Source organism: Stigmatopora argus, chromosome 2, assembly GCF_051989625.1.
Source record: "Stigmatopora argus isolate UIUO_Sarg chromosome 2, RoL_Sarg_1.0, whole genome shotgun sequence".
In the NCBI taxonomy this organism is placed as follows: Eukaryota; Metazoa; Chordata; class Actinopteri; order Syngnathiformes; family Syngnathidae; genus Stigmatopora; species Stigmatopora argus.
In genome coordinates, this window is record NC_135388.1 from 2256030 (window position 1) to 2270585 (window position 14556).

General features: G+C 37.3%; 1 protein-coding gene across 2 annotated transcripts in view; it reads left to right on the forward strand.

The window, feature by feature from the left end:
- Positions 1-1303: 1303 nt before the first annotated feature.
- adamts18 (ADAM metallopeptidase with thrombospondin type 1 motif, 18) overlaps positions 1304-14556 on the forward strand; it is a 60708-nt gene continuing 47455 nt past the window's right edge. The window contains exons 1-4 of one of the 2 annotated variants that reach the window (XM_077589121.1): positions 1304-1593; positions 6886-7054; positions 7942-8035; positions 10706-11025. In XM_077589121.1, the coding sequence (XP_077445247.1) occupies positions 6950-7054; positions 7942-8035; positions 10706-11025 (519 nt within the window). In that variant the 5' untranslated portion in view covers positions 1304-1593; positions 6886-6949. Of the gene's footprint in view, positions 1594-6745; positions 7055-7941; positions 8036-10705; positions 11026-14556 lie in introns of those variants that run through there. The other variant, XM_077589130.1, reaches the window with a different exon arrangement.

Consider the following 14556-nt stretch of genomic DNA (forward strand, 5'->3'; position numbering starts at 1 on the left):
ACGCCACCTCTGAAGTCAGTCAGTGAGGCTCGGACCCGGCCAAGGTGGGCCATTGCGATGGGTCGGACAACTTTTCGCGGCCCGCCGAACTTCCTGAATGGTCCGAGAGGGGCTGTCGGCGAAAAGATCTGACCGGGCGAATCGGCGCACGAGATTTCCAACGTTTGAGGCGGTGGAGTGATGGGCGAGTAATGGGGCACGCCATTTTTGACCCACTGATCCACCAAACAGGCACCACAGTTCGGGACTTGGTGGGTCCAACTGGGCCAGCCTACAGAGCAGAATGGGTCAACCACACCGCGTTTGATCCCAAACGGTCAAAAGATGGTGGGTCAACTCCATACCTGTCAACCTCTGCCGATAACCGCCCTTATAAATGATTATGATTCCCCTTACAAACCCCCCAAAAACCTTACAAACACCGTACGAGTCGTACGGTGTTTGTAAGGTTTTTGGGGGGTTTGTAAGGGGAATCATAATCATTTATAAGGGCAGTTATCGGCAGAGGTTGACAGCTATGCAACTCACTCGCAAAGATGAAAATGTCCGATGGTTCGACTTGGGTCAACCTGTTTCAAAATGGAAGGACAACAATAAACCAGGACTCAAGTCTTAGGTCATGGGTGTCAAGGGCTAGGGCAGGTGCAGGTTTGTATGCCAATCAAAACAAGTACTCATTTTCACTAATCAGGTGTCTTAATCAGTTGACTGCTGTCAGCTGCTGCTGCTTTCAGGAAAAAAAAAACTCATTGGTGAAACTGTCTGGGAACAAAAACCTGCACCCATTGTGGTCCTTTGTGGAATAGTTTGGACACCCTTGCTGTAGGCCGATCCACAATGCATCATGGGTTGAAATCCCCACAGGTCAGCTCTCAAAGAATTATGGACTCTAGTTACGTGGATGGTGCACTGGAGTGTAAAAATGTAGGACACTGGTTGGGAACTCTGGACCAGGGTTGACGTTTTAGCTTGGTAAGGGTGTTTGCTTTACTACTATATTGTTCTTAGTATAAAAAAACCTGAAAAACACTGTTTTAATCCCATTTCAGGAAGCCAGAGTCAGTTACCAGATGAGTTTTTTTTTGCATCCTAAACCCGCATTCATTTAGTTTTGTTGATAAATGCCATGTTGCTAACAAACACTGTTGCACCATGCTATGGTGGTTCTGCTTCCTGTTTAAACTTGTATGGTAAACTCCCCCAAAAATCATGTTCTTCAGCATTTACGTCCCCCTCGGACCCGCTTTGAATTTCATACTCCTACTCATCATACGACAAAGACAACGAGTCTCGACTACTTCTTTTCCATTGATTGCGTCATTGGTTTCAAACTGTTCCATAATGGATTTTTATTTCACAATTTTAATAGTTACGGATCTGTGCAAATGTTGATAACTCATTTTTGAATACTCTTTGACAAGATTTTAGGACACAGCTAACTGACCTGTTCCCAGGCTAGCATCACACAAGTACCATGGTGCAACTCACGCAACGCCCCATGGGTCAACCCACAAACTAGCCGGGGTCAAGCCACTAAACATTGCGGTTTAACCGAGAAAGCACAGCCTGTCAACACCCCAAGAAAAACCACAGGTGCGTACAACCCTATCGACGACAATGCGATAATATGCAAACTCAAGGAGCTGACAAGTTTTATCATGTGGTTAGCGTGTCGGCCTCACAGTTCTGGGGTCGAAGGTTCGATCCCAGGTCGGTCGTCAATGTGTTTGCATGTTCTCCTTGGGCTTGCCTGGGTTTTCTTCGGGTGCTCCGGTTTCCTGCCACATTCCAAAAACATGCATGAGAAGCTAATTGAATCGAATTGAATGCTTTTATTGTCATTATAGAATTATAGTCAGATTTAAAGCCTCACCACAAATTGCATAATAACAGCAACAAACAGACAAATAATCACAAATAATCAAAAAATAACAATATATAAACAACCAATAGATAAGTAGTCAACAACATAAATAAGTAGGGAAGTCCACAAATTGCATAATAACAGCAACAAACAGACAAATAATCATAAATAATCAATAAATAACAATATAGAAACAACCAATAGATAAGTCATCAACAACATAAATAAGTAGGGAAGTGCTCAAATAACAACAACAAACAAACAAATGAACAGATAAATAAGCAATAAATAATAATAATGATGATGATGATTATAATATTAATAATGATAATGATGATGATAATAATAATAATATTGATAATGATAATAATAATAAATAATCAAATAAGTAGTAAACACAAATACTCAACAAACTAAATTAGTAGTAGTTAACATAGATAAGTATGATTAGCTATTGTCCTTGGTTTCCTTGTGCCCTGCGATTGGCTGGCCACCAAATCAGCTGGAATAGGCTCCAGCACCCCCCGCGATCCTTGTGAGGACAAGCGGTTCAGAAAACGAAAGTTTTTTAAATCTTCCCAAGTAGTTGTTTGCCATTTTTTTTTTCACGTCGCAACCCGAAGGCATCGACTGTCAGCAGTTGGCCCGGACCACTAACTCGGTCCGCGGAGATAAACCAGGAGCAGTAAAGTGGTCTCCAGATGTCCTGTAGGCCGTTGCAAAAGCGCTGACTCACGGGACGGCAAGCGTGGTCTTATCGCCGGATACCCGACACCCCGCGGTCCTTTGCAGCGCAGCCGTCAAATTGACGCAAAACAAATGCAACCCTGTTATTCGGTATTAGGAACTCCGTCCCCCAAAGGAGATCAGGTGAAGTCAAGCTGTCGACAAGTCACGCTTGGCGCTGATGGACTCCAGCATCCTTTCGCTATAGGTACAATCTCGTACAGTTATGTGGAATGTACATATCTGGAACATAATCTCTATATCTGTCTTTCAAAAAAAAATTGCTACATGGCAGAGGCCTGTGTTTTTTTCTCTCTCTTAGTATACACTGTCAGAATTGTACTTTTTACAATATCACAATCACCCATGCTATTTTCAGCTCTTTTTGTTTTGGATTTGGCAACGTTGAATTGAATTGAATGCTTTTATTGTCATTATGCAAGTATAATGAGCTTTAAAGCTTCACCACAAAGTGCACAAATAACAACAACAACCAAACAGACAAATAAATAAATCCATAAATAATAATAAATATATAACCAGTAAATAAGTAATGAATACATAAGTAGTCAGCAACAAATAAGTAGGGCAGTGCACAAATAACAACAATAAACAAACGGATGATCAATAAAGAATAATAAAAAAATCTATAAATAAGTAGTCAATATAATACAACATAAGTAGTCGACAACAAATGATAATAAATATATAATCAATAAATAAGTAATGTACAAATAAGTACTCAACAAAAAAGTAGGTCAGTGCACAAATAACAACAATAAACAAACAAACAGATGCTCAATAAAGAATAATAAAAAATATTTTAAAAAATCAATAAATAAGTAGTCAACATAATACAACATAAGTAGTCAACAACAAATAGTAATAAATATATAATCAATAAATAAGTAATGTACAAATGTGTACTCAATAAAGTAGGTCAGTGCACAAATAACAACAATAAACAAACAGATGATCAATAAAGAATAATAATAAAAATCTATCAATAAGGAGTCAACATAATACAACATAAGTAGTCCACAACAAACCATAATACATATATAATCTATAAATAAGTAATGTATAAATAAGTACTCAACAAAAAGTAGGTCAGTGCACAAATAACAACAATAAACAAACAAGCAGATGATCAATAAAGAATAATTTAAAAAAATCAATAAATAAGGAGTCCATAACAAATGATAATAAATATATAATCAATAAATAAGTAATGAATAAATAAGTAGTCAACATAAGTAGTCGACAACAAATAAGTAAGGAAGTGCACAAATAACAACAAACAAACAAATGTACAGATAAATAATCAACAAATAATAACAATAAATAATAAGTAATGAATAAATAAGTAGTCAACATCAAACAACATAAGTGATCAACATAAATAAGTAGGGAAGTTCACAAATAACAACAAACAAAAACAAATAACAAGAAATGATAAATAAATCAGTAATGAATAAATAAGTAGTCAAAATAATACAAGAAAATAAGTCGTCACCAACATAAATAAGTGCACAAATAACAAACAAACAGTAGTAATCAATCAATAATAACAATAAATATAAATAAGTACTGGATAAATAAGTAGTCAACAACATAAGTAATACACCAATAATAACAAACAAATGAACGGATAAATCAATAAATAATAATACAATGAAATAATCAAATAAGTAATAAATAAAAAGTAATCAACATAATCTGGTGAGGCTTTTTAGGCTTTTGTAGCGAGAGCATCGATGCGTTCATTCCTAAAACTAAGAAGATGAAAGCGTCTGTCAATCATACGGTTTTCATTTTTGGATGCCATAACATCTCATTTCAGCAAAAACAGTTGTTTTGTTTACTTCAAATTTACCACTGCCTTGAAAGCAATCTTTTTTTTTAAACCCAGGCATGTTAATTATGCGATTATAGTTTTTGAACAAACAAGTGATTTTTGTTTGTTTTACATTCCTGCATAAAATTTGACATTCTCTTCATTTTTGTCAGCTATAAAAAGACATGAAATTACAGTCGAACACTTTGTGCTTAAGGTATTTTTTAAAAGCGATTTACATGAATTTTGTCTAAAACTTAATCCAAAGTGGACTTGACTTTTGTAGGCACTAAATTCAAGATTCTGTAGATGTCGCTGTATGAGGCTGACGCTCGACTGTCGCGGTACATTGCTTGCTGACACGCTATGTTTATATGGTGAAAAGGCATGCGCATATCATGCTTAAAGCATGATAATATTAGCAGTCAACGATTACGTTTTCGTGTGCTAGCAGGGACTGAGACGATCCGGATTAGAGCCGAAATGGGTAAAACCAGATCGCTTTTACAAAAAAACGTACTTAAAAAAATCCCGTACAAAAGTTGTTATACGGCGTACAATTATCAAAATGATCAAAAAATGTAAAATATGGGAAAATTTTAAACGTTGACAGGTATGCAAGTACCATATTTTCCCCACTATAGGACGCAGCGGAATATAAAGTACAAAAGTTGTTATACGGCGAACACAATTTGAAATGATCAAAAAATGTGTAAAATATGAGAAAACGTATAAGTTGACAGCTATGTCATTAGTAAAAAATCATTTGAATAAAAAAGTTTTTGGACTGTGGAGGAATTTTTCAATGGATAAAACAGCTCGGTTGGAGTCGTCAAGTGTACGTTTGTTAGGAAGTATCTCTTTGGTGTGGACTCCTCATAAAAAACGGATAGTGGCTGAGAAGACGAAAAATCCTCCCAATGGTCTCCTCAGGGTTTTCCAAGCGAAGTGGGACTGGACGTAACCGATAGAACAGATGCTGCCTCCAGATGGAGCATCTGCGAGCTTCGCTATTGAGTTTCACGATTGGGGATTGAAAAGCGAGTCAGGCCAAAAGTCGCAAACAGGAGTAAAAGTTGAGCGCTGAAAGATAAGAAGAATGATGGGGAAATACGGCAAAGCTCACCTGCACATACTTGCGTTTTTTCCCAAAAGCGTAAAATGCAAAAGTATGGCTTCGATTTGCTTGAGAAATATCAACAAAAAAAGCAGTTTTTTATTTTTAATCTGCATTTTTACCGCATTTTGATTCATTCATTTTCGGAACTGCTTTAGATTAGATTTATATTATATTAGATTAGATAACATTAGATTAGATTAGATAACATTAGATTGGATAATATTAGATTAGGTTAGATTAGATTAGAATAGATAACATTAGATTAGATTAGAATAGATAACATTAGATTAGATTAGAATAGATAACATTAGATTAGAATAGATAACATTAGATTAGAATAGATAACATTAGATTAGAATAGATAACATTAGATTAGAATAGATAACATTAGATCAGATAACATTAGATTAGATAACATTAGATTAGATAACATTAGATTAGATTAGCTAACATTAGATTAGATAACATTAGATTAGATTAGCTAACATTAGATTAGATAACATTAGATTAGAATAGATGACATTAGATTAGAATAGATAACATTAGATTAGATCAGATAACATTAGATTAGATTAGATAACATTAGGTTAGATTAGATAACATTAGATTAGATTAGACAACATTAGATTAGATAACATTAGATTAGATAATATTAGATTAGATTAGATAACATTAGATTAGATAACATTAGATGAGATAACATTAGATTAGATTAGATAACATTAGATTATATTAGATACCATTAGATTACAGTAGATTACATTAGATTACATTAGATAACATTACATTAGATTACATTACATTAAATTACATTAGATAACATTTTATTAGACTAGACAACATTTTATTAGACTAGACAACATTATATTAGATTAGACAACATTAGATTAGATTCTATATCTTCATTATGAAGAAGCTACAAAGTCCTTATCAAGCCCCGCTGCTGGCCAGGTTTGAACCCTTTAGCGGACCACTTCCGGTCCGCGGGCCGTATATTACTTACAGTTAACCCCCCCAATGAAAATGCACTTTCCCCCAGAACTCCTCCAGCACCTCCGAGTGCCTGAGCGACAGACACGATCGCCGCACGCGCACGCACACGCACACGCACGATCTCGTCTGTCTTGCTCTCTTGATGCTGCGCTCTGATTGGCCCAAATCCGCACGAGCGGCTCCCCCTCGAGCGGTGCTCGCTCCCTCATTTAGTTGCAGTCGCACTACCTGCCTCGCACTCGAACTCGAGTGGACCTCACCTGAGGGGGGTCCGCGATGCGCGCGCACACACCGCGCGACGATGGCAATATTTGGCATGCTTTTGCACCCCGGGTGCACTTTTAGGAGCCGCCAGGAGGTGTGAGCCGACCCCCCGAAACCGACACCGGTACCGGCACGACCACCAAGCATGGATTGTCTGCTTCTTTTCATTTGGGGTCTACCGATGCCGCGGGTGGGGGGCTGCACCCCGGCGCGGTTGCTCTCCACCTTGCTGACCTGGAACCTCATCAAGGTATTGATTATATCCAAAATGTCACATTTCGGGGGTTTTGGGGGGTCTCCAACTCATTTACGATTTTGTTTAAGAGGGCTGACTACCGCAAAGAAACGATTTATGGTCAATAGATCCTGTTAAGACATTAAAATTTGTACAAATTTTCTATTTGAGCTTCTAAATAGCAAATGTTGTCTTTCATGTGTAGGTCTTTAATGTATGGACAATATTTTATCATAAAATGAATATTTTAGAAATCAATATCATCGCGGAGTGACCAAAAAAGTCAGCTGGGATAGGCTCCAGCACCCCCCGCGACCCTTGTGAGGATAAAGTGGTGCAGAAAATGAAGGAATTAATATTTTTGGATGGAAAAAAAAATATTGCATTTTTTCAACCATTGATTTTCATTTAAATAAAAAGCAGAGGGTAAACATGTTTAACAAATAAGATTTATATTTGTTTACATTTTAAAAATTAAATGAAAAGTTTTGGGGGATTTATTTTGTCATTTTTAAACCTATATAAAATGATTAGATACCAATCTGAAAAGAGCATATATAAAACATTTTGAATGAAAAAATATTGATTTAACTGATTTTTTCTCTTAAAGTGGAAATCAGTAAATATTCTCGGTATAATCATTAATAATAATCATTATTTGAATTTTAACATGAAGCATGAAGTCACCATTTTGACAACCGACCCGCATTATTTTAAAAATCACGTCAAAATGTCAAAATGTTATGTTGTTATTTGTGCACTACATGGTGAATCTTTAAATCTCATTATAATAACAATAAAAGCATTCAATTCGGGTTTTTTTGCATCACCTCTTGCTCTACCTGTCTGCTAATATTTATATATATTTTTTCGTGTTTCATTTTTTTTTTTTTTTTTTGCAGACTCTGCACATTTGCTGCACTCACGCTTCCCTGCACACCGTGTCAACAAACGACTTCTCTTCTTCCCCCTCCAACGGTCACGGTTTAAATCACGGTGAGGCTGCATTTGTTGTTGTCCAGCTTGCTTGACTGATTTCACTTTTACGCTGAGAAACCCAACACGCCAAATATAAATATGGAAGAAAATGATGATCAAAAACACATGATTTGTAATTAACGCAAAAGTTGCAAAGTTGCATGGAGAAAGATGTGCCGTCACTAAAGTGTGCGCTTTCATTTATTCATTTTCTGTAATGGTAAGGCTTGCGGGGGGTGCTGGAGCCTATCCCAGCTGAGTTCCCCCACCCTGAATCAGTGGCCAGCCAATCACGTCAGACAAACAACCAATTACTCATGGCTAGGGACAATTTAGCATAGAATTAGCCTAGCATACATATTTGGGTATGTTGGGAGGAAACCGAAGTAACCCGGAGAAAACCCACACTAGCCCAGGGAGAACATTCAAACTGGAATCGAACCTTCGAGCCCAGAACTGCGAGCCTAACACACTAACCACTTATACACCGTGCCACCATTAAATTTTGACCTATTTTTCAAAACTAGTTCAATTCGACTCTAAAAATAGAAATGAGATTCATTATTTCAATTGATAAAATTTCCCTTTATGCTTATTTTCGTACTTTTAGGAGTCGATCTGACCTAAAAACCGATATGCTGGATTTTCATTGGAAGATCCACATAAGCATGAGGTGGTAATATTTTACTTTTTCAAAGCCACTTTTGAAACATTGCAGAATAAATAATGGTTTTGCGACAGTCACATATTCTGCGTTCGTATTATTTTCCATTCCGCAAAAACCTTGCGGTGTAAATTTCGATTTTCACTGTAATGACAGGCGCAACCTTCCGGGATGGCTCAAGTATGGTCATGCTTGCGAGTCCTAGTCCAAAGAGCTAATTAGTAGTGTGACAATGCTGGGTCAAGCGGGTCATCGAGTCCAAAAAAAAGTGCTCCTCTCGCTCTGGGAATCCCTTTTGGTGAAGTTGCCCTTTCTGAACTATTTCCAAGCTTCGAAGCAGAAAAAGAATTGAATTGTGAGATGATTTAGCGAATAAAGCTAACTGTCACTAATCGGTTCCGTGTAGGTGTTAATGTTTACTCGCTTCCTTCTCTTGTTTTGGACTGCATCTGACATCATTCAAAGACCTATTTTGTACACTTATTAGAACTAGAAAAGCTTAAGTTTATTTATATATATATATATATATATATGTGTATGTATATATATATCTATATGTATGTGTGTATGTGTGTGTGTATATATATATATATATATATATATATATATATATATATATATATATATATATATATACATTTATATGTATGTATATGTACAAATATATGTGTATATGTGTATAAACATATATATATATATATATATATATATATATATATATATATATATATATATATATATATATATATATATATATATATATGTATATATACATACACATACATATACATATACACATATACACATATATACATATACTCATATATACATATACACATATACACATATACACATATATACATATACACATATAAACATATACACATATACACATATACACATACACACATACACATATACACATATACACATATACATACACACACACACATACACATATACACATATACACATACATATACACATAAATACATACACATATACACATATATACATATACACATACATGCATATATACATATACATACTGTTGTCCAAGCAACTATAAACACTTGTACCTGGTCATTCATAACTGACGTATTTTTCGTATTTGTGAGGATTACTGTAATTCTAAATAGGAAAATTGCTACAATATGTTTACATTCAGTATATTCCACATACCCAAAATTCAAAAATCCCCAAAGAACTGCAGTTGGTCGAACCTGCCGTGAGGTAATTGGCTTTGTCCAGAAAGTCATCCTATAATAATCATTTTTTTAAAAAACCTGTATTTTTTTTCTGTGCCGGTAGTTCACGGGAATTAGGACCTGGACCTATCACCTGTTACCAAAAGTAAAACTACAGTCTAGATCAATCACAGGATACACAAAAGTGCCACCGGCAAGGGATAAATAGCACCAAGGTGCAAAACCCTAAAGACCAGGACCAATTACACTCTGTGACGACACTAATAAACTCAAGACTTGCCACTTTGGTTGTATTATTTTATATAAATATTCTGCTTTCGGACCATCAACACGCAATTTCATAACACATGCATCTCAGTTATGTTATTGTCCAATGAGAGCAACTGTATCCCTTTTCCTGAAAGTGCGGTAACCCGATTCTTTAGGTGTGGCAAGTAGGAACTTTCTAAGCACCTTGCAACAACAAACAAATAGCCTGTCTGTAAAACCTGAAAAAGGACTTTGTACCCTTTTTCTTAAGATTTTCCCTTCAAAGTAACACATTTGTATTCCCAATTAAAACCATGAATATGGAGGTGAAAATTGTGAATCACGGGGCGGCTTATACGCGAGAAATCGTAAAATTCAACGGTTTTAAGGCAATTTTGAGGGTGCGGCTTATACGCGAGAAATCGTAAAATTCAACGGTTTTAAGGCAATTTTGATGGTGCGTCTTATACACGAATGCGGCTTATATGCGAGAAAATACGATATACCGTATAGTTTTGGTCATTGAAACATGTACAGTCCAAGACTTTTTGTTCTGCGTTCCCCCAGACTACGCCTTTGCCACCCCCGTGGAGGTGGACGCTCAGGGCCGATACCTGAGCCACGACGTGAGCCGATGGGGTCGTCGCAGCAGGAGGTCCGTGTCCCGGTCCTCGTCTTTGCACTACCGCCTCTCCGTCTTTGGTCGGGACGTGCATTTAGATCTGCAGCCCTCCTCGGTCGTCGGCCCGGGGTTCTCGGTGCAGACTCTGGACTCGGACGGAGTTGCTACGGTATCCACAGGCGACAGTTTCCATGACTGCCTCTATCAGGGATTTATCCGGGACCTGTCGTCCTCATCGGCAGCGATTTCAACTTGCTCGGGGCTGGTAAGTCTGTTCATATTCTTCCGTTTGGCTTGTGCAATTGTTGTGGCTGTTCAAAGCTACACTGCCCACTAGTGGTCTGGCATGCACAGCATAGCAGAAACTGAGTGTCCAAAGTATTACACTAAAGGGTGCAGAAGGTGCAGGTTTTTGTTCCAACTGTTCCAGCACAGACCGTTAAACCAATGGGGTTTCTTCTGAAAGAAGCAGCACCTGATTGCAATCAATTGATTAAAATTTTAAGACACCAGATTGGTGAATTTTTCGATTAGTGCTTAGATCCTCTGTTGGTAATTTTGGGTTAGAATAACAATCGTAAAATAAATACTTAAAGCACCTTGTTTATAAAAGTGAGCACATTTTCCATAAAAATGATTGATTTTTGGGCTCCTTTTCTTCAAGTTATTTCATTTGCATGGAAACAAGTTACTGTAAACACATCATAAAATCAAGCACATATTGAAGGCACATTTACTTATTTATATATTTATTTATATATTTACTTTTTTAATTTTTTATTTATATATTTAGTTTTTTATTTTTATTTATATATTTACTTTTTTTTATTTATTTATATATTTACTTTTTTATTTTTAAATATATATATATTTATAAATTAATTAATTAATTTATTTATTTCTATATGTATTAATTAACTTATTTGTTACCTATTTATTTACATCTAAAATGTCTTTTTCTGTGTCTGTATTCTCACCCTCTTGGTACTGTGAATGAAATTTCCCCAATACGAGATGAATAAAGTTAGCTAATCTAATCTAATCATTTTAGGGACCACAAAATGGCCATCTATTGAAGGCCTAAGCACTTTAAAAGAGATTTCTATCATCAAGGAAGGATGAACCTTGATATCATAGTTCATGATAGACTTTGTGTATGTAAGACTGAAGCTCATTCATGCTTTTATGCAGCTCTTCTAACAAGAATCCTTGGATTAGGCTACAAAATAGGGAGTGACTGCATTCGAGGCCGGCGCAGAGGGGGATTAAGGTGGGATCAGAAACAACGCGGCGGAGGAAGAAAGCCACATGAGAGGGAAGAAAAGAGGGTGACATCATCAATGGCCAGCCAGCGAAAGGGAGTGAGGGAAAGTGTTGTGCCGGGGTAATGCCGAGCCATTGTCCGGCCTTGGAAGCTCCCAGGGAAGCCGTAGCGTCTCTTTTCAACGACGGACTGTTCATGTCAAAGGGCTTTGGGGGAAGGGGGGTTCTGGAGAGGGGGTCCAAAATAGGGTTCCAGCAAGCCAAGAGGAGAAAGGAAGAATAAGAGCCCCTCGTTCTTCATGTTATTGTCTTTTCGAGAGGGGAAGTCAGCTAGGGCTGCTGGACTTGAACCAAAGCTGGAGCACTCGGGCCAGAGAACCAACAGATGGAAGTGTAGCAAATGAGAACGAATTAAGAGCAGTGCGAGTGGATGAGGGATTCTATCCCGTGGATCTTTGTTAATTACTTTGGCTGTTGCTTTAAAGCAGGGGTAGGGAGTCTTTTTGATGAAAAGAGCCAGAAACAATTCAGATTTTTTAATGTTATTCCTTGAGAGCCATAGTCTGAAACGTCAAAATGTTTTTTTTTGTAACTTCACCACTTTTAAAGTGGAAAAAAAACTTTTGACGACATTCTTATGTAGTTGCTAATCAATGAGAATGAATTTTAGAAAGTTAGGTTAGAACTTTATTTCAACCCGTTTTCGGGAAATTTCTTGGTTGCGGTAGCAAGACAGACACAAGACACAGAAGACATTGTAGACCTAGTTAAAAAAACTGGAGCCACACACAGGAACTCCTCAAGGTGGAGACCTTCTGTAGACTGAGAATGAGGTTACCGCACAGTCCCTCAGTAGTCTGGGGTTTTTAATTTTTTTAAAGTCTAAAGCAAGGGTGTCAAACTCGGGTTGCTTCGCAGGCTGCATTAACGTCAACTCGATTTCATTTGGGCCGGACCATTTTAGATATAATATTTTTAGATTTTTTTTTATAAATGGATTAAAAGAACTGGATTAAAAGCCCTGAATATTTAGTTTTTTATAGATCTAAAACAATGTTTATTTTAGCTTTTTAAAATATATTTTTAGATTTTACAAAATGATCTTTGAACTAAAAACACAGAAAAAAAAGGATTAAAAAAATACAATTATTGATTTAAAAGTGGGAAAATCAGGAAATTTAACATACATCTATACTCTTCATTTTAATTTGATCGTAAAACAGAACGTCGGCACTCATGATTTACTTTCCCGGGCCACACAAAATGATGCGGAGGGCCAGATTTGGCCCCCGGACCGCCACTTTGACACATGTGGTCTAAAGCAACAACAAAAAAGAAGATTAAAGCAGCTTTAGATGTAGTATCTCAGTTCTGTCTCCATATTTGAGGTCACAGGTTAGTGGGGAGCCAGATGCACCCATCAAAAGGGCCATAGGTTGCCTACCCGTACTTTAAAAGCCCGGTGCTTGAGTGAAGTGAACTTGCCAGCGGAGCTCTCGAAGTTGTTGAATCAACACGATTTGCATGTTGGAGGAGTTTTTTGGGGGGTTTACGAGACAAGTCAGAGCACCAAACTGGAGTGGAGTGCGTGACGTGGCATGACGGTGTGAATCCAACCTCTTAGCCTCTCCTATTGTGCTTTCTTCCACCCCCGCTCGCGTCGTTGACACGGCGCCTCAGGTTGCGACTTCTGTCGTACGCTTTTGCCAGATCACAGACTCAAAACTCCGACTTTCGTCTGACCTGACCGTGCACTCGACTCCCTGCGGTGTTCGTTGGCTTTGCCCCCGTATTTAGACTGGGGTTAGTGCTGTTTTCAGAGGGTTTTGTTGGGGACAGGGGCAACAATTCAACGATTTTAAGGGCGTTTTGAGGGTGCGGCTTATACGCGGATGGGGCTAATATGCGGGATAGTTAGACTATTTTTCAAATAAAGCTAAATATCTATTTATTTACCAATACTGCCAAGAACTGAGCCCCTTTGTAAAATAAACAAAAAAAGCACACAAAAACAGTTTTAATCCCGGTTCGTTGGCCAGAATACTACAGTTGTTACCAAGTAATGTCATCTCTATTTTTAAAGATTTGTGCAATTTTTCTGAAACTGAGCCAATTCCTGAAAACGCCAAAGTCAAAAATTTCCACACAACTGATTCTGCGGTGGTTGTTGATGTGTAATGAAACTTACACTAGACGATCTTCCACTTTAGACGGCACAGTAGCTCAATGCTAAATAATAAATGTTTCCTGAAAAACAACATCTGAAGATGATCCATGGCAATATTGACGATATTATTGTCTCTTATTCAGTATTAAAAAAGAGATATTGCATCAACATTGCTAAAAAGGCCCACCCCCTCTTTTGTCTGAGTTCACATTAGATTAGAACTTGATTTCATTCCGTATTCGGGAAATTTCTTGGTTGCAGTAGCAAGGCAGACACATAAGACATTGTCGACCTAGCTAAAAAAAAGCGAAACAAATGAAATTAGCTCATAAAAGAAAGTGGAAGAGTCGCTAAGCAGTATATTCT